Consider the following 19,927-nt stretch of genomic DNA (forward strand, 5'->3'; position numbering starts at 1 on the left):
TATGGAAAATGTTCAGTTTTCTTAGGCCAAGCTGTACACCTCGTAGGCCTGTAGCAAACTTTATTTGTCTGTGCAATTTAAACGCATGTGTTTCTTATTTATTTATTTATTGATTAGATATACTTATAGCCAAAAGGCTTTGTATAACACAAAAACAATACAACATATACAAATCATCAATACAGAGGCTAAAATAACAATTCTAAAATATGGTATCCAATACATACATATAAAAATCATCATTCAATACATTTTAAAATTGCCACAATCTTTACATAAAAGATGACAAAATAATATATTAGGTTGATATCATTACCACACATAAAAGACATCCATAGTTCAGTTGTGTCCGTCATATCAATTGCATTATTAAAAGATTTAAAAGATTTAGTTCTAATCGCTGTCAGGCTTTCACAGTTCATTATTAAGTGGTAAAGTGACTCGTAAACATCATTACCACATAAGCGACATTTTCTCATTTCCTTTGGGATACCCAGTATATCACCTTTAGTTGCCAGTGCATTTGTCATATTAAATTTCATTAGAAGATATGTGCGAAAAGTGCTGGTGCTTGGATGTGCCACAATATATTTTGGAGGCGTGATTCTGGTTAGATACTCTTCAGGATAAGGACCACTGTTTGATTTTGAGGCAACATTGGTTATATTTTGCTCATTCCAGAGCTCAAACACTTTCTTTTTAATATCTCTTTTCTGAGCAGCAATCGTTGACATTCCTGGAGTACTCTCGGGCAACCACTTTCTATAAGTTTGTTGTATAATACCAAGAGTACCAACAAGCATATTACCTTCTAGACGAAGGTACGCTTGCATATACGGCACAATAATCGTGTCATTGGCTAGAGTGACCACCTTTTCATAAGACAATACGCATTGGCATGTATAGGCACACCAGATACCTTTAATTGCAAACTCCAAATACAGGTATTCAACGCTAAGATTATGTGGTAGCTGTAGTAGTTTCCTCAATAATTTAGCCTCAAATACTACCATGCGATTGACAAAGGAGTGACCCCATATCTCAACAGCATATAAAATCATTGACCATATTTTGGCCAAATAGATGTTAATAACCAATGTAGCAGAGTAGCCACTATTACGACCAATAAAGGTACTCAAAGTATTTGTGGACACAATACACCGATTCTTAAGTGCTGACCATTGGGATTCCCAAGTGAGCTTCTCGCCAACAATAATACCAAGATATTTGTATGACATTACTTGTTCCAATTTTTTTGAGTCTAGATTCCACAAATATCTCTTAGGTCTTTGTTTTTTGGAAAAGACCATCATTTTACTTTTATCGATATTGATAGTTAGGCCATTGGCGGCAGAGTAAGACACCAAGGAATCAAGCATATGCTGGAGACCTGCTGGGGTATAGTCTAGTATCACCAGGTCATCCGCATAGGCAAGCCAACCAACAATCACACCATTTACTTTCACAGGATTAGCATTAGTTAGATTGAAAGCATTCATCATGTCTGACAGGTAAAGATTGAAGAGGATTGCCACTATCATGCAACCTTGTTTCACCCCACAACAGGTTGCCATGTTTTTCGATAATCTGCCAGCAGCATTGACTCTGATTCTTACTGAGGTAACGGTATGAAGCAGCATCAACATCCTCAAAAGACCTTGTGGAATTCCCAAGAGTTAAGTTTTTGCCAAAATTTGTTGCGTAAGATGGTATCAAAAGCGGCGGAGAAATCAATTTAGGCACAATATACGTCTAGATGCCGTTTGGCCCAAGTGTGCTCAATAGCAGATGTAAGTAGCAAAAGATTATGCGTAGTACTAGATTTATCGCGAAAACCTATTTGATTTAATGGTAATATGTTGGAGGCGGCGATCCATACAGTCAGTTCTTGTAGCAAAACTTTAGTAAAAATTTTGGAAGATACATCAAGCATGGCTAGCATTCTAAAGTTAGCAGGATTGTCCCAAGATCCTTTTTTATGTAGCATCAGAATATGGCTAGTTTTCCACGATGGGGGAATCACACCAAGCCTACCAACTTGTTTGAATAACAATAGCAATGCTGCACCCCATAGAGCAGGTTTTTTTTTAATTACTAAATTACAAACACCGTCAGGTCCAGCTGCTCGAGAATTTTTCAGTTTGTCAATAATCTTAATAATATCGGATACAGATATATTACAGTCCAATAAGGCTTCCGGCAGCGGGAGGATGTTATTAGATAGTTCAGTTTTACCCAGTGTTTCTGCGATGTATAAGGCCCATGTATCCTCAGAAATACAGTTTATTGACAAATCACGTTTTTTATGTTTTCTAAGGAGATGCCAAATGCCTTGGTTGTTATTAGACATAGCCATTGTTGCGATTTGTTTCCATAATTGTACTTCATTTTCCCTTTTGTGTAGCTTAACCCACTTTTTGTAATCCATTTTGAGTGTTTTAATGTGACATGCAACATCCTGGACAGATAGTGTTGGATCGGTTTTCTTCACTACCATTCTTATTGCATTACGAAGATGCTTCTTTGCTTCTCTAATTACATTATCATTGCCCATCCTACGAGGTAGCATAATATTAGTCCGTTCACCAGCAGTGTTTCTTATGTGTTTGCAGTTTGTTTCAGTGTCCCCTTTTTGCGTCTTACGAGTGGCAGTTTTATTTTTCTGTACTTAAAAAGCCCTCTTGTCTACAGTATATAAAAGTAGAATAAGTCATTTGAACCAAGTCACACATGCCACAGCGCCACCCAGTAACCATCCCTGGAAGTTCACCTCCATTTCAGAGACATATGAGGAAGGCATTGTGGGTAAACACATTAGCCCAAATGCAAGCCTTCATCCAGAAAAGTGTCTTTGTCTTGAAGGACATTAGTTTATAAATAGTTTAATAAACCCAAGACAGACATTTCTTACGGCTGCAGACAACACTATTACCTGAATGGCGCTGTGGCTTGCATGACTTGGTTCACGTGACTTATTCTACTTTCACATTTCCGGTGAAAGGGTTTTTTCAAGCCTTTTTAAACCCACCATAACTTTGCTGGTGTCTGCTATACAGTATGTAGAAAGGTATGAGGGTCGCACTGGGACTTGAGGCGTGTTGCTTGTAAACGTGTTTATTTTGCAGCCTTTAATAGGTTTCATTTCCAAAAGCCAACTCAGTATCACATCCTTACTATGTTGATAAATTGTGTACTATTATTTGGATAGCATTTATGTCTGTTAATTGCAGTGCTAAAACATGAAATGATTAAGTTAGCAAGCATTGGACAGAAAGAGAATATATCATGCTTCTTTTACCCAGCACGTTTTGATCACAATTCTTTTTTTTTTCAGTTTCATTTAGAATGTAGCTTGGTGTTTTGCAAATGTTCTTTATTAAACACAAGCAACTGATTCTGCGCATGAAAGGAAACAATCCATAACTATTAATATGTTAATGTAAAGCTAGGACAGTAGAAGATGTTGTGTTCTTAGTAAATTAGAGATTCTGAAACAAGAACAGATGTTCTCAAATGACTGCTTTCTACTTAACCAAATTGTGTGATCCTGGGTAAAAGCACTTTCCCATTCTAGCATCCTTTTTTGCTTAACTGCTCAAACTGAGATCATGTAAAAAAGGATTCCGTTCAGTTTTCCAACCAAAACGTGTAATCATCATTTACTCTTAAATGTGCCTTTGTCACATTCAATCTCTACCCCTGTTCCCCGGCCCACCTCCAGACCGTATCCATTCTGGACTTCTTTGACATTCTTGACTCCAGGGCCATTTGTCTTAACTCTTCCAGTGCTGGGGCGCATGGAGGGACCAGTGATATAGGGCTGTACCTGGGTGAATGTGCCTACAATTGACATGTGATGGGAACGCCCGGACATGTGGGGTTGTATCGGGCAGTACTTGGACGATCGAGGCCGCAGTTGGCTTGTGCTTACACCATTGGGGCTTCTGAGGCTTCAACTTGCATATGATTACTAAAGACAAGGTATGAGGATTTGCCTGACATAAAGCGACACTATGTGGTTACATGAGCCAGTAATGATCATACACTGAAGTATTGCCATATTATGAATATGCCTGGTACAAGAAGTTTGAACTGGTCTGAGATGGCAGTAACTGGCCATATGGGGCTGTACTGGCATAAGAAAGAACTGCTACTGGCAGTTCGGCTGGGTGTGCCCTGACTTACGGCCCTTGTCTGTCATGAGAAACACCTCGATGGAGGCATCTTCCTTCACAACCAGCAGCAAAGTGTCCCCCGGTGAGAGATTATACTCGGACAGCCGCGCTGTATCCTGCAGCTCCACATACCCATTTCTTTGTGCCCCCAGTTTCTGCTGGTGGGCGGGCACCCCAGTCTTTCTGGCCACCTCTGCTTTTAGAGTAGAGACGGCCATGGAAGGATTGGCATTGTTTAACACCCATAACATATTGAGGCAGCAGCATAGTTAATATATGATTGGAAATTTAAATAGCTGTCAATAGTAGTTGCTGTTATATTACTCTTACAATTATGGGTATTTATTATTACAATGTGTGATATCACTGGGTCTAATATATAACTTCCTGTGAATCATGTCATTAGGGTCAAAGGCCATGTGATGACACTTCCTGAAACGTCATCGTGCATGTGATGTCACTTCTGCTGCCACGGGCACTTCGGTGAATTAAAGACCCTGCCCAGAAGCGCCTGTGCTGATTTGAAAGATGATCCAGATGCAATTCAATTTAAAAAGGCAATAAAGGTGTCAGTGTTTTCCCCCACCTTATGATTATCTTACGTCTGCTGGGGTAGGAGAGGTGTGTATGGGGTATGATAGGTGTTGACAGCCTGGACGACGGGGACCAGGGTGGGAGAAGAGCTGGTAGCGTGGACAATTCAGAGTAAGTCTGCAGGAGCCTTAGGGGTTCACATTAACGGAGGAAGAGAGAGGGCAGCGGCCATATTGAGTGATTTAATGTACGTCCCCAGAGTGGCAGAATGATGAAGTATCTGCAGAGCGCACATGCAACCATACCTTGAGGAGGTAGCGAGGGTACGTGGCCTTGTTCTGTTAAATACAGCTGCATTCCCAATACCTGATTAGCCAGCCACTGCTGCCCTAGCGCCGATGTATATTAAACCTTTCCAGATAAATGCGAGCTACGTGGAACCTAGCGCAAACAATTTTGAGGGGAACGTGTCAAAAGAGTTTGTCTCTCCTTCACTCGCTGTGAGGCAAATAGCTGCACAAGCACTGAGTCTTATGAAATGTGGCTCTCGTAAAAATGGGCGCCATTGACTAGACACTCCTTCTCATCACAGACATTTACTCTTGTCACGCATAGGTGGTCATGGGGGACCTAGTCTGCTTTTTGTGTTTAATAAGATGAGTAAGTAGAGCTGGTAATGAGAAAAGGAAACCGATGGGTGGAGAGAAACAAGAATAGATTTATTTCGCCCTTTTGAGTAACATATAACATTCATGAAACTTATAAATAGAGATGGACAGATTAGATGATGTATACAGAATCAATCAGTTTTCTACACACAGTTAGCATCTTTAAGCCAAAGCGTTCCTCCTCACATTCCATTAAAGTCAATAAAGGAAATCACAGGTTTCCCCCAACCTTTTTCTTTTCAATCTTATTTGTTCCCAGTTTTTTCACTGCATTGACTGCCAACACAATTCTCTAGAAGCTTTGCTTGTGACCGACCTTATTCAATGTATTGGTTATTTCTTTTCCATCTTCATGTGTCTTGTTTTGCCTTATTTCTTTAGAGCAATTTAATATGTAACACATTTCTTTTTCAAACATAGTTTTACTTACACAAGCCATACTGGTGTTTCTTAATTTCTAGAACATCAGGGCTAAACCAACCATTGCAAGTGCACATGAATCCTAACCTGAAAACTAATTTCTGAGTGTACAAAGTTCCTAAATCACCTCGTGATGTGGATACCACTAAACACCCATTGAAAACACTTGATTTTCAACCAGGTCAGGAAATCACAGCTCATCCTATGCTGTATTTCTCATTCAATCCTCTTCCAGGAACTTTCATCTCCCTGTTCTAACGCTCTATTCGCTAACAGTTGTGAACTCCCTTGTTGCGTCTCAGAGGCTCAACACCTTCTCCCTTATCAAAGGAAAAACCTAACTGCCCCCCAGCCCTATGTCTTTTGGGACCATATTAATACTGGGGAAAGTAAAAACGATAGGTCATACAATTGAAACCATGGAGCCAGAACAGGCCTCTGAAGTGGTCGAAGTGCTGGCAGTACATTTTGCAGAGATGTGGACTTGCATGTCTGGCCGCGCTGCCAAATGCTAGAGTCCACAGGGCACAAATGAATTCCCGCAGAGGAGACCACAACAGGAATAAGATAAGGTGTTGAGTCCCAAGGTGGCCAACCTTGTTGCAATGGGGACATGTGGAGGACCCAGTCCTTCATTCAGCGGCTCCACGTGCCAGACCTTCTCTCCGTCAGCCTCCACGCAGACGCAGGTTCATGTAGATGGTCCCCCCAGGGGCAATGTTGTACTCTCCAAGCTTCTGGCGATCTTCCAGCTGCTTTGAGTCGTAGCTGAGCCAGAACTGAGATACCTGGACTTTTTCCTTCTCATAAATCCTCCCCTTGAACTCACTCACAAGCTCCGATGGTTTGATGGTGTACTGGGACTTACGGCCCTTGTCTGTCATGAGAAACACCTCGAAGGAGGCATCTTCCTTCACAACCAGCAGCAAAGTGTCCCCCGGTGAGAGATTATACTCGGACAGCCGCGCTGTATCCTGCAGCTCCACATACCCATTTTTCTGTGACCCCAGTTTCTGCTGGTGGGCGGGCACCCCAGTCTTTCTGGCCACCTCTGCTTTTAGAGTAGAGACGGCCATGGAGGGATTGGCATCCAGGGTGTAGACAGCCCCTGTCAGGAACTTCACATTCAACTGCATCACCTGGGGAAGTAAAGAGGGAAAGGGTGTCAACAAGGCACACAAACTACCGGTCATCTGTTACAAGAATTACTCACACCTTCTATCCTCAGGAGCCCAAAGACTCATGTTGAGATCTACCTCCAAGAGGGATGCAACAGTGGCATGTGTGTGCCCTGCAGGCAAGCAGAACATCTGCACACACAGCCTTATCCACACCTGCCTATGGAGTGTCTTAGGAGATGCCTCCCCATCCCTAACCAGCAACCACACCCCTCCCCACTCCTCCGGTAGTTTATATAGGACAGGGGCCAGTCATTTTTGGCTCTCTAGATATTTTGGACTACAATTCTCATCATCCCTAACCAGCATAGCTAATTGCCAAATATGGTGGGAACTGTAGTCCGAAACATCTGGACAGCCAAAGGTTGCAGACCCTTGCTTTAGGAGATCATCTACATCTACTCACCTAACTATACAGTTGTTATAATGAGTCAATTGACTCCTAATCTGGGCATGCTTCCTTCATATCAGTCGATCCACATCGATCCACAGAGCAAGCACCCTAATCCCTGTGGCCTGCCACCTTTTTAGGCATCCCTTGGCCTTACATATCTGCTTACCAGCATTTTGTGTTTGTTTATTTATATATTGGGCCTCATTACAACCCAGGCCTTAAGGGTTTAACCCTTAATGCCTGATTACCATTTTAACGCCTGCTTTTAGCAGGCGTTAAAATGCAAGGCGCTAACCCGTCTTGGTGCTAATTACGGCACCGTAATTTACCGTTTCTGGTAAAGTAGGGAACTTACCGCCTGGGTTGTAATGAGGCCCATTGTTTTCAAGCATGTTGATGGTTAGGACCACCCTTTCCCTGTCTTTCTTCACTTGTCAATGAGCCAACTCACTCCCTGCGCTCAGCCGTTAAAGTTCTTCCTGTTTCCCCTCCCCCGCCCTGTTCTCCATCTCTCCACTGCTCATTCTCCTTATTTGCTTCCTTTTGAGAGACCCTCTATCTAAAGAACTCTGCTCCCTTCCTAGAGGGCACTTATTTCCTTCTCATCTAAGGACACACTCCCTTCCATTGCCCAATTATTGCCTCTTCCCTACGTCAACCTGAAATGTATTCCTTTCTGCGTACTGCTGTTTCCTGATTCTATATTACCACGTTTACATTAAGTACTTTGGCGCATAGTGCTGCATTACCACGATGAATAAATACTTTCATTCAACAATCAGGAATTGGCCTCAAATGTAAGGGCTCTTTAAACAACACATAAAGACTTAGAAGCTAATTCACAAACCTTTCCGCGGGCATATGTGTGACATTCAGAAAACGAAGTAGCATACACTGCTTAAATTACACCTGATTTCCTGAAGGCGAAGCCCCAGTGCATAAGTGTAACTAACACATGGAAATCATTGCCTTTCTGAATCACCCCTTAAAGTGTAATCTCTGTGAAAGAGGGAGCCAATGACGAGTCTTAGTGGGAGACATGGGATCCCTTCTTCCTACACTCCCTGGAGATGGGTCACCACATTTTGGACTTGTTGGGCGCTTTTAAGAGTACAGAGTGATGACCCTGGTATAGGCGAGGATATGCATCCTCCCGCTCTGCAGTTGTTTTGGACCATGACTCCAATGATTCCTCATCGTTGCCAGTGCTAGCTAGGGCTGACGGGAGTCGTAGTCTCAAACATCTACAAAGCTAAAGGTTGCAGATCCCCGGTATTCGTTATCAACTTGATCTACCCTAAAATAAAAAATTGCTTCGACCGCACCTACCTGGCATGAGAGGCAGGGATCGGGAAAATACTCTGTAGGGTTCAGCAGTGATAAAAAATTGAATTTACTTTTGAATATGATTAATTTGGCTGGACTAAAAGAGGGAGAATCATCAAATATAAAACCAAGGTCTCAAATAGAAGTGGCGTGGGGCGTACACTCATTGTCAAAGGATGGGCTGGATCCATGTTGGGTTTTGAGGATACCCCTCATTCATATTCATGAGAAAAATTTGCATACAATGACCCTAAATGTATGCACATTTTATCCTAATGAACATTAATGAGGGATATCCTGAAAACCCACCAGGATTCCACAAGAGGAGAAAATGCCATTTATATCGTCTGTCAAACCCGGCCACTCAGCAGTAAAGTTATCGAGGCAGGGCTCGTGCCCACCGCCTTCCTCAATGGTAACCCGGACGGTGAGTGGAGCAGAGTAATGCTATGGCCTCACTGTCACTAACATAACTCATTATGAAAGAAGCTGCCTCAGATTGGCAGACCTGCTTCTTCTCTTCATTTTGTGTTTTTCCGTGAGTATCCTTTCCTTTAAAGGCCAAAGGCTAGCCTTCAAGGGTAAGTGGACAAGGCTTGGGAGGCAGTGGTATATTTAAGGTATAGGCCCTATGGGCAAGATTGACTGAGGGCACTGGGTAGGCGGGGCTTAGGATGGGAGGAGTTAATGGATGTCACAAGGGGGACATTGAACTTTAGGGACAAATGTTCCATGTATTTTAAGTTCCCTCTGTACACCTATATTGTCTAATCACCCAACAAGTATAGCTTATGAACCCCTTGTAGAATTCTAAGGATAAAAAGTGCCAGAGTAATGGTCACTGCCATTTACCTGTTAACCTCACTAATCACATCCCATTGCAAATGGTTTTCTGCTCATACTATTAAGGTAAGACCTCAGTGGGAGGCCCTGTGCAGCCCAGGCTCTTTGCCTTTAATGTGAGAGAGTCAAACATTGGTAGCCATTGGACTGGGGTGTAGGGTCAGGTGTGAAGGGCTGGAGGAGAAGTGTTAAGAGTGAAGAGTTGAGGTTTAGGGATGAAGTGTTAGGAGTCAAATGTTGTGGGTGAAAGAATATAGTAGGGGGTTAAGGGCGAAAGCTTAGGGGCAATATATTGGGGTGAAGGATTAGAGGTTAAGGGTCTGGGTGAAGGGTTACAGGTTGGGATGAAGGGTCAGGGGTCAGAAGCCAGGGGCAATGTTGAGGGGGGAGGGTTCTGGTGACTTGGCTAGGAACCAAGCGGTTAGGGGTGAAGGGATAAGAATGAGGGGTTATTATGGAAAAATAATTGGTAGTGAAGGTTTTGGGGTGAACTGTTAGGGTTTGAAAGCTATTAGTGAATGTCTAGGGGTAAAAGGCAAGGTGTGAAGGGAAAGGTGTATAGGGTAACAGGTGATTGGTTAGGAGTGAACGGAGAAGGGTTAGAGATAAGAGGTAGGGGTAACGGGTGAAGGATGTGGAGCCGTCAATATGGGGTAAATGGCGAAGGGTTAGGGGCAAGAGACTAGGAGTGAGGGTTTAAAGATGGCAGGTTGTAAGGCTGTAGAAAATGTTAGCATTGAAGGGTTAGAGATAAAGGGTTGGGATAGAAAACTTGGGTTGGCCTGCTGGTGAACATTTAGGGGTGAAGTTCTTGGTGAGCGGGAAGGTGGTTAGTGGTGATGGTAGCATTGAAGTGCTAGAAGAAAGGGATGAAAAGATGGAGTAAAAAGTGAAAGGTAGCAGTAAAAAGATAAGCAGACCATTCACTTGTAACGATTGTGCTCTCACAACAAATACGTTTCTAAATGTGTAATTTTGAAATGTGCTGTAAACATTTTGAAATGCAGCTAAACGGGCACAAAATATAGCATTTTACCCATCTGGCCCTTATAATGAGTCACCATCAGACGAGAGATAATGGAGACGCCTAAGCATGCGCTGACTGAATGCAATGGACTGGGGACCACTTACATGGGCCATCTTGGAACCTTTGTTCATAACATGGACTCCATTAAGAGCCAGTCTTCTGATATTATTGCCTCCAATCTGAAAGGACTGCTGTGCACCTTGCACTCTATAGAATATGGCTGATTGTGCCTAAAAGCTGTCATAGTTAAAGAAACAATTAATTGAGTTTAGTGAATTCTGAATGTTTTGTATTAATTGTTTATTTTATTATATTGTCATTGCATTGTAACTGTATGGTATTTTGTATGTTTTAACTTATTTATTGTCATCTGACTTTTAATATGTGCAAAGTTATTTGAACTATGTCACATTCAATAAATAAATAAATAAATAGTCTAATAAACGAGTCCGTGCCAGTTGCTGACCTGCAGCGTCCACAGCACCAGTGGCCGGAACCTCACTAATCCGAAGGAACTCCCTTTCTGATTCCCAGTAATGACTTTAGACATGGAATTCTCTACAGTATAAAATATTTAAGAGAAGCAAACATTCTGGGAAAAGTACATATTTGTGCAGCAATCTTTCTAGTTTTATTTTGCCCATTAAATGTGTAAATCATTGCCACTATATATATCCTGGGGGGTCTGATTACGGATAAAGTGTCTGGGTTAAGTGGAAAGTGGGATGAATTTAGGACGATGGGGTAGAGAGGCAAGCAGTTGTGGCTGAAGGGTTGTGAGTGAAGGGTGAGGTGAAAGGAGTTAAGGGTGAAAGATACCGAAACTAATAAACAGGACAGATCTCGAGGGAGAAAGCCCCACGTTAAATCCACTTGGGAAAAAGAGTTGAGTAATGCAAACTGCCGCACCTCAAGGAACATGCACTAGAGAGGAAAGGCACGGAGGGGAAAGGCGTTATGAGGAAATACACTCCCCGAATTAACAAAGATTCCTAGCAGAGCTGTGTGCGATGTGACAGGTGGCACAGTCTTGGCCCATCATTGTGACTGGACCCTGTCTCCCACCGACCAAACTTGGCAGAAAGTTACCCCAGTCTAGGAGTGGTGGTCAGCTCCATAGCAACTCTCTGAAGCAGGGGCGCGGGCAGCTTTCAGTGATGTGGGCTATGGGGCGTGGAGGGGGAGTGCCAGTTCTGGTGCCAGGGCCTGGCACAGTGCGTCCTAACCTTAACTGCTGGGCAAGGGGGCGAGTGCGGTTTCTTTTCTTTGGCCTTCTGGCAGTGCAGCATCTCCTCTATAACTTCCCAGGATGCCCTGGAAGCACTCACGGGAGAGTCTATGCGGGCACCGCGCCAGAAGGAAACGGGTGGTACCCAGGTATCAGGGCGCGCCCAGCGCATTACACTACATGTATGTGAGAGCAGGCGAGTCGCTTCCACGAAGCACCCAACACATGACAGACATGCGTGTACTTGCCAACATGACCCATTGTACTCTGTAGGTGATTATCCAGGTTTTCTTATTTGCATTCTGGGAATTGTAGTTACACTTTTTCCATTATAAAACTCGGACAAGTCCCAGAATGCAAAGAAAAAACCTGGACTGGATAAGCACCTTCAGATTGGAACGGGTCTATGCATGCGTTGGCACTGTTTCATTCTTGCCAAATCGGGGTGAGGTTGGGGTGATGGGGACGGCAGGACAGGAATATTTTCGTTGCAGATGTAAAATACTTCGTTCATCTTTGCTTGGGTGCTTTTTCACTATCTCTCTGTCCTCAGCATTGGATAAATTACACTCCCACCGCAACACACAGCTGATATGAACAATGTTATAACCAGAGGCGTTGCCAGGGGGGGGCTGAGGGGGCTATAGAACCAGGTCTTTTGGTTGTAGCCCTGGATAGAAGCTCAGGGGTTACAACCAAAAAGGCTAGCTAGCCCCCAGTACCGACAGTCCCCACATTAGCATAGTGTCTGATCTTTTCCAGACCTAGCAACACCCCTGGTTGCAACCACTCAGAAATCACAGTCAATGCCCCCCTAATTTGCCAAGTGTAGGTTGCTTACAGGGATCCCATGGCGTTAAATGAAGCACACCTTGACAACAAAACCTACTTGACACGATCGATTGCCTTCGCTGATGTATATTCGGGGAAAGTGCAAAGTGCAAGCTAGACAGCTCAGTGGGTTAAGCACCTGCCACTGACATACGTTTGGTCTCAGGTAAAAAACGCGGCAAAACGTTTAATCCTTCCGAGGGCTATAAAATGTGTGTGTTGGGATATTGCTTCAGCGTCAAGCAGATTTACAGTTATTTAATATGCACCCATGCATTCTATCTCTTACACATTGGTTGATGTATGTGTTTATCTTTTATGATGTCATGAGTTCTTTTGGAGTGTTGTTTTCTGAGGGAATTCTATGGAGTCAGTTGGTGCCTGCTGCCTAGGGCAGTGCCTGCTGTCACCATGTCTCTGACTGAATAAACCTTGTTAACGTCATTGCCTGCCTGGACATCAATTCTTAACAGTGTGCTTTTTTCGATTGTGTTGTAGTAATGTGGGCATATAAACGGGCTCTGTGTGAAGCCATTTGGGGAATGCGCTTCATAAAGAACACGTGGCATTATACGCTCTAAGCAGCTCTCCCTGAGTTCAAACTACTAAAACCAGAGTCGCTCGCAAAACGCACAACCGCTTTACCTGTCGCCAGTGAAGATGGTTGGTTAAGGAACTTACTGTTTCACGGGCTCTTGGTTCTTTTACAGAAAGCGAATCCGCCGTCTCTCACTCCTCCCGCCTGCCTCTGGCCGCAGTCTCTCCGTGCTGTTTTGGTTCTTGATCAGCACTCTGCATGCAGTCTCCGAGGCCTCCCCTGCTCTCTGCGGTCTCCCGGCCCGGCGGTCTGTAGGAGCGCTCTGCGGGTGTCCCGTTATATGGCAGGAGGAGGCACAGGGCCCCGTGACGACGCATTGTTTCTGATGATGCTCGAGTAAAGAAACGGAAACTGATCTCCGCAGGGAAAGGGAGTTTCGCTTTCCTTCTCCCCCCTCCGCGCTCTCCCGACTGCCTCTTCCTTGTGTGGGCACTGCTCTGACTCAGTAGCACTCAGTGCTGCCGTAAATGTGTGGCAACCCTTCGGTACTGCCACTTTTGGGTAATGGAATTACCACCAGTGTTACAGCTCAGTCTAAAGGGGAGGGTGTAACTCCAGCATCCTTCACTTCACATAACACAATCATCAATTCTACTGCCTGGAATTACCGCTCGGGGTAAATATGCAAAATCCCCATGAAGTCCTATGGAAGCAGAAAATAAGAATTAACACCACTTTACCACCAGCGTGATTGGTCAAAGCGCTGGTGACTCCTATTAGAGATGCCACTTGGAGGAGCTTCCCCGTCTCTCTCATCCCAGTGCCTGCAACCACAAAAAAGGCACCCACCCCATATCATTCATAAGGCAGAGAGAGATTAGTTTTAAGGAAGGGGCATGTTTTTGTTGGGTCAGGGCAGGGTCATTTGGCCATAGAAGCTGTAATATTCATAAGTATGTGATAATTTTCGGTTGTGGCGTTAAGGCAGATTACGGATGGGAAACAGAAAATGAAAGTGGTGGAATAAATGTAAGTACAGTTTGGCGATTGTCAAAAGGAGGGCAAAGTAAGGGTAAATGGTTCTAGTGTGGGCAGACATACCTGAGAAGGAACAGAGGAAAGGGAAGAAATAATGCCCAAGGGAAGGACAGAAAGAGCCAAGTGCAGGGAAAACAGAAGAAGGCTGGGAGAGACCTGCAGGGAAACAGGAGGAGGCAGTGTGACAAATCAACTTCTGGGGCTCCAGCAGTCCAGGGATGAATATCGGTTTCTAAACCATCAATCAGCCCCACACCTCTAGTACACCAGAAGTGATCTGAACAGATTGGAAACGCAACCACATTATAAACCTCCTTGTCCAATTTTGGTAACGTGGACGGAACGGCAGGTCTATCTCTGCTAGTTCGAGGATTGTTGGTTAGTTGCAAGATAGTGAAATTACAATTATTACCCATTGATAAAAGGGACTGTCTAGTCAAGGTTGTATACAAATATTTACTTTATTATGATTATCACAACAGACAGTCCTAGCACACTACAAAATACAACCCACCCTGTAAAGAAATGCAGAGGACAGACAGTTTTAAGAAGGAAAGGGGATGCATTCTGGATACTGACAGGAGGGCAGTCGGTAAAGTATTGAATCGCAGTAGTTCAAGGATACTTGGCTTCAGCAAAAAGGACTGGAGATGGGACAGGGAAAAGAATGTCAGTGACGATTTCTCTGGAGGATGTACTCACATAGGTGTCTGCAATTGGGAGACCAGGGATTGCAGGAAGGATGACGTTTTTATGCTTTTATCATCCAGATTTTGTGAGAGAGGGTGGGTAGGTGCTAGTGTAGCAGTTGGAGTGGATTGGAGAGCTGCAAAATGCCCTCTCAGAGCAAGAGGAAGAAGTGATAGGCAGAGAGATAAAGAAGGGGCGGGGCTGCAGCAATGCACAATTCTAACCTTAAGTCACAGGCGGCCAAGTGGATGTTAAGAGTAACAGCCACAACACAATGCAAGATGTGAGTGTTAGGCAGAATCACATGCAGTACCCTTTTGGAACACTACACATAATTAATACTACAGGTCTACAAGCCTTTGCCAATGTTCTTAGAAGTAGTTTGCCAGAAGAAAAGTTATATGTCGGTTTAGGGGCGAACTAGCCTCCAAAGTTGGGAAATGTTCACAAACTTTCACCGCGGCAGAAAGGATTTCTTTACCGCACTTGCACAGTACCTTAGAATGAAGAAAAGCTGTAGCTGAGGCCGTTGTTCCTGGCAGTTCCTGCAGATCTCGCTGTTCCTGAGCTTCAGTCGTAGGGACAAGAAGGAGGACGTCGGTACGTTCCTGCACTGCCCAGGGAAGAGGCCACAAGCTTGGCAAAACGTTGGTTTAAGGTGTGAGTGCCTTAAGTCCACAAACTGGTATCCTTCTCACTGGCTATCCGGTTTTCAACAGCACTCTGAAGAAAATTCGACCACTATAAGAGACAGTGTCCAGGTGGCTTGGGAGTTGGTTGTTCCCACCAGCTCAAGTGAAGAAGTCGTCCTTGAAGGGATTCTCTGTCGAGGGAGTTTCAGGTAATTTGGACCTGCAGCAGGGCTTCACCGGTGGACCAGGAGTTGCAGCAGTCGTCTTCCTTCAGCTCGTCTTGGGTTCTTTCGTTCCAGTGGTTGACTCTGCTTTTTAAACAGTCTTCTCCCATTCATTCCAGCTTAGCTGTCACTCACCCAGCAGGGTAGCTGTCCTTGCCTGACAGTCAGCCAGCCAATCACGCCAGAGTGCATTCAGGTCTCCTAGGAGACTAAGCACAGGGAGTTTTGCGCACCTTCCTCAGATCCTGTCCACCTCAGACACTCAGGCGCCAGAGGAGGGGTTCAGTACTGAAGCCCGCCAAAGGCCAATGAACAAAGGGACCAAACCTGGTTTGGTATGCCGAGACAAACACTAGAAGGACCTTTCCTAAAAGAAATGTGAAAAAAGTTGACCAGAGTTTGTTTTTACAAATAGGTTTTGGGTGCCATATTAGAAAACATGGATGACCCGATTTTTAGCTACCGGTGTTCACGGTCGGGAAAAATCATGGTAGTTCGTTCTAAAACCACTGCCACCAGCCATTTCAAGAGGAAAGGGTAACATTTGACTGTTTCATGAGTGTTTGGACATAGGGGATGCAAGGCAACCCCTCCAGTACTCTATAGGAAGATAGTGTGTGCTGGGTCTGTAAATTAAAAGACTGGTAAAGTCAATTTGACTTTACATGCTCTCCGAGACAGTAGTCAGTCCTAGAGAAGGTATTTAAACCTGGGGGAGTCTGAAAGACACCCCTGTGCCACTGCACTGAAGGTGCGGTGTGACACACAAGAAAAAGATGATGCCTATGAGGTTGTTTAAAACTCCATGGGCCTCATTACGACCCAGGCGGAAAACCAAGGTGCTAATAGCACCATGGTCCATGCCGGTAACTTACCGACTCCGCCACAGAGAAAGGGGGAATTGCCACCCCATTACAAGGTTGGCAGGGCGGTAATTCCCCCTTCCTCCATGGCCCTTCCCCATTCACATTTTTGCCCAATAGGGCTCAATGGGAATGGCGAAGGTGCTAAGTACGGTACCGCAATTTGCGGTACCGTACTTAGCACCAAGGTCCCTTTGCGGCTCCCTACTTTAACGGCTGGTGTCGACCAGCCGTTAAGGTCGGGTCCCGCAAAGGGACCTCGTAATCAGGCGCTAATGGGTTAACGGCGCCGCAGCCTTTTACGGCGCCGTTAACCCATTAGCGCCAGGGTCGTAATGAGGCCCCATGTCCAAAGAACACAAAAGTAAAACACATTGAAAATGAAAAGTTCAAAGTCCCAAAATATAGCAAAAGAGCTGGAGGGCTCTAAGGTAGAGGGAATTTAGCACTTAGGTGAGAATTCTCCCTAAAAGTGAGATACCTAAATTCGATTTTTTAAACTAACCGGCGCAAAACAATGCAGGATGTGAGCACACCTAAATTTGATTTTTAAACAAACAGGCACAAAACAATGCAGGATGTGTTGTAAGGAACCTGAATGTGAGATACAGGGGTATACCAGGTGTGGCTCAATAGCAGTGGTTGTGTGAGAGATAAGCTGCCTATGGCACAACCAGGCTAACCCCTGCCTGGTGTAATATTAGAGTGACAGCGGAGTGCCAGAGTCAATGTGCTGATACAGAATTCTGTAGTTTGAGACAGAATGGTTTCAATGAAGAACATTTTTGCAGTATCGTGAGACAGATGAAGATTTATTTATGGGTAATCCTTATTCCTCCTTGTTGCTTCTTCTTCACAGTATTTGGGGACAGGTTGAATCAACAGGATTCTGGGAAATGTAGTGAGTTGTAGATTTTGGGAGAAAGTCGTTGAATAATTATAAAAAGGTTTGTCAACAAAAAATCAGGGATTATAGGGTTTGTAGTGTTTCACTGAAGAGAAGGGCAGGTTATTGTCAGAAAGGGGAGAGCAGGTGTATCATTGTGGATAAATGTGTTTTCTCCTGCCTTTTCTTAAAGAAAAGTACTAGGGTAGGATGGGACTGTGGTGGCAATATCCCATAAAGTCTGAGGGTTTGTCGGGTAGGGGTCTATCACAAAAAAGGGGATACCGCATCTCGCCGAAGGGCGTTCCTTCCACGGGCCGCAAGGACCCCTTGCCCAGGTGATCCTCCCTCGCTTGTCCACCCCCCAGGGTCGGGATCCAAGTGCAATGGCCCTCCCCTGGCCACCTGAACAAAGGATACCCGGGGTCTACCAGTGAGAACACCATAAGGTTTCTCACAGTGTGCACACCTAAATTCGATTTGCAAGGCAATGTAGGATTGGGGCACACCTAAATTCGATTTTTTTGTGTTTAAGCTAACAACACCAGACCCCAAGATGTAGCTGTCGTGTTTGGATTAAGGCAACTCGCTATGTTTCTGAACTAGGTAGTGCAGTAAGTGGGATAAGAAACTGGTGCGGGCTCTGGCAAGTGGGGCAGCAAGTTCTGGGCGTGGCCTAAAGAGGGGCAGCAGGTGACCTATGAAGGGCCACCTGCCCCTAACAAACAATACATCATGAGGTCTTGCAGACATGTACTTTGACAACCCACCATGGTCTTGGTGGTCTTTTTTGCATCCAGTCTGCATACTGTGAATAAAAGCCCCTCTGGCTCAGCTTCCAGATAAACTGCTGCCTGTAAATCCCCCTAATTCTGTTAATAAATGACCTAGGCCTCATGTGCATAACAGTTCTGCGTAAATGCTCATTTGGGGGTTCAGCTCTCCTGATATCTGAGTGTATCTTGATAATCTGTATCAAGTACCCACCTTCAAGGAAGGGCCAATAGCATGCACCTATGCCCTAAGGGGGGGCACTAGCCTTCTCAAACTAAAAGCTGCTGTGTTGTGTCACATTAAATTGTGATTTTGTTGGCCAAAGACAGACCTCAAGATGTTAAATTATCCCTGACATAACCCAGGAAAGCATCAAGAAAACCAGTATCCACAAACTGTGGAACACTTGCGTCCCCTGCACTTGCGTTCCCAGCACAAACAATTTCATGAAATCCACTAAGTCCAATGGATCTATGCTCTATTCGTTTCACCAGTCATTCAATGTGACTGGCGACACCATGAAGACTGACACGATAACATCAACCATTAAGATTGAATCCTCTGGACCCACACCAAGTGAATGATGATTGATGGGCCATGACAGATAGAATCGAATCATGAATAATGTTACGAGTATGCACAAATGCAACCACTAAGCATACTAAAGATGCTGTTCTCTCCATTGTCTTTTACTAGATTATTTTGAATACTGTAAAGGCTGGAGGACATGATATATTGCAAAATTGAGCTCCTGAGGAAGGAACATTGGTCCCGAAAGACATAGAACATAGATCCATTGGATTTATTGGATTTCATGAAAATGTTTGTGATTTATATGCAGATTATTGATCGCGAAGATTCAATTGAAAAGTTGAATTTCCAATAACAACCTCTTTTATAAAATGATGTGTGCAATTGAATTCTTTTTTCCCAAAAACAAGAGTTGACACCCATAAACATTGATTGTTATACATCCATACAAGGAGTGCAGGGACACGAGTATTCCACAGTTTGTGGACACTGGTTTTCATGATTCTGTTAGTTGATAGCCCAGTGCCAGGGCTGCTAGTTTCTCCCCTGCACCCTGTGACTTGTATTTATATAACTGAGTAGTTCTCTTTAGATACTGCAGTGCACTTGTATACTATATTGTGTATATCCCAGTAAAGCACCCATGAGAAAGGGGAGGAGGACAAATAGCACCACCCTAAACCACCTGGTGCTTTGCATAGAGCCAAAGAGCATTTTGGAAAAATAATAACAAACACAAATGTTTATATATATCCCATGTCAGTGACAGTTATTCTAGGATGCAGCCCTTCTGAGCCCATATTGCTCACTGGCCGTTCTGCTTATTTCATTTATGATATCACCCTACCCGCTAAGTGAGGGCAAAATGCAAGTCATATATACACATTTAAAGGGGCCCCGACTTAGCCAGAATCAAAATGATTTACATGCCCTGAAGATGGCTCTAACTAGCAACCACGTAAGCATGTGTGCACAACTGCATCACGAGTAAAAAGAGCGGAAACACATGTCAACGATTTGAGAAAAAGCCTATCACTTTGGCTTTTTTGTTCCCATGAACTACTTATACACAGACCATGAGCATTTTGACTGTAACCCTGCAAATCAATAATCTGGTGAAGAAATAA

At 44.2% G+C, this 19,927-nt stretch overlaps 1 protein-coding gene across 1 annotated transcript; it reads right to left on the reverse strand.

Annotated features, from left to right (window-relative positions):
• Nucleotides 1–5,407: 5,407 nt before the first annotated feature.
• On the reverse strand, nt 5,408–13,457 carry LOC138492283 (ubiquitin-like protein ISG15). The gene is made up of 2 exons (XM_069619334.1): nt 13,306–13,457; nt 5,408–6,936 (listed from the first exon to the last, which is right to left on the reverse strand). Exon 2 carries the CDS (start codon nt 6,931–6,933, stop codon nt 6,466–6,468), a length of 468 nt encoding a protein of 155 aa, XP_069475435.1. The 5' UTR covers nt 6,934–6,936; nt 13,306–13,457; the 3' UTR covers nt 5,408–6,465.
• Between the last annotated feature and the right edge of the window lie 6,470 nt (nt 13,458–19,927).

The sequence above is a fragment of the Ambystoma mexicanum genome, chromosome 10 (assembly GCF_040938575.1).
Source record: "Ambystoma mexicanum isolate Mex_15411 chromosome 10, UKY_AmexF1_1, whole genome shotgun sequence".
Lineage (NCBI taxonomy): Eukaryota > Metazoa > Chordata > Amphibia > Caudata > Ambystomatidae > Ambystoma > Ambystoma mexicanum.

Bases quoted from the DNA above. Each gene is read 5' to 3' on its own strand.
- LOC138492283 (XM_069619334.1), bottom strand. From the start codon at position 6,933: ATGCAGTTGAATGTGAAGTTCCTGACAGGGGCTGTCTACACCCTGGAT.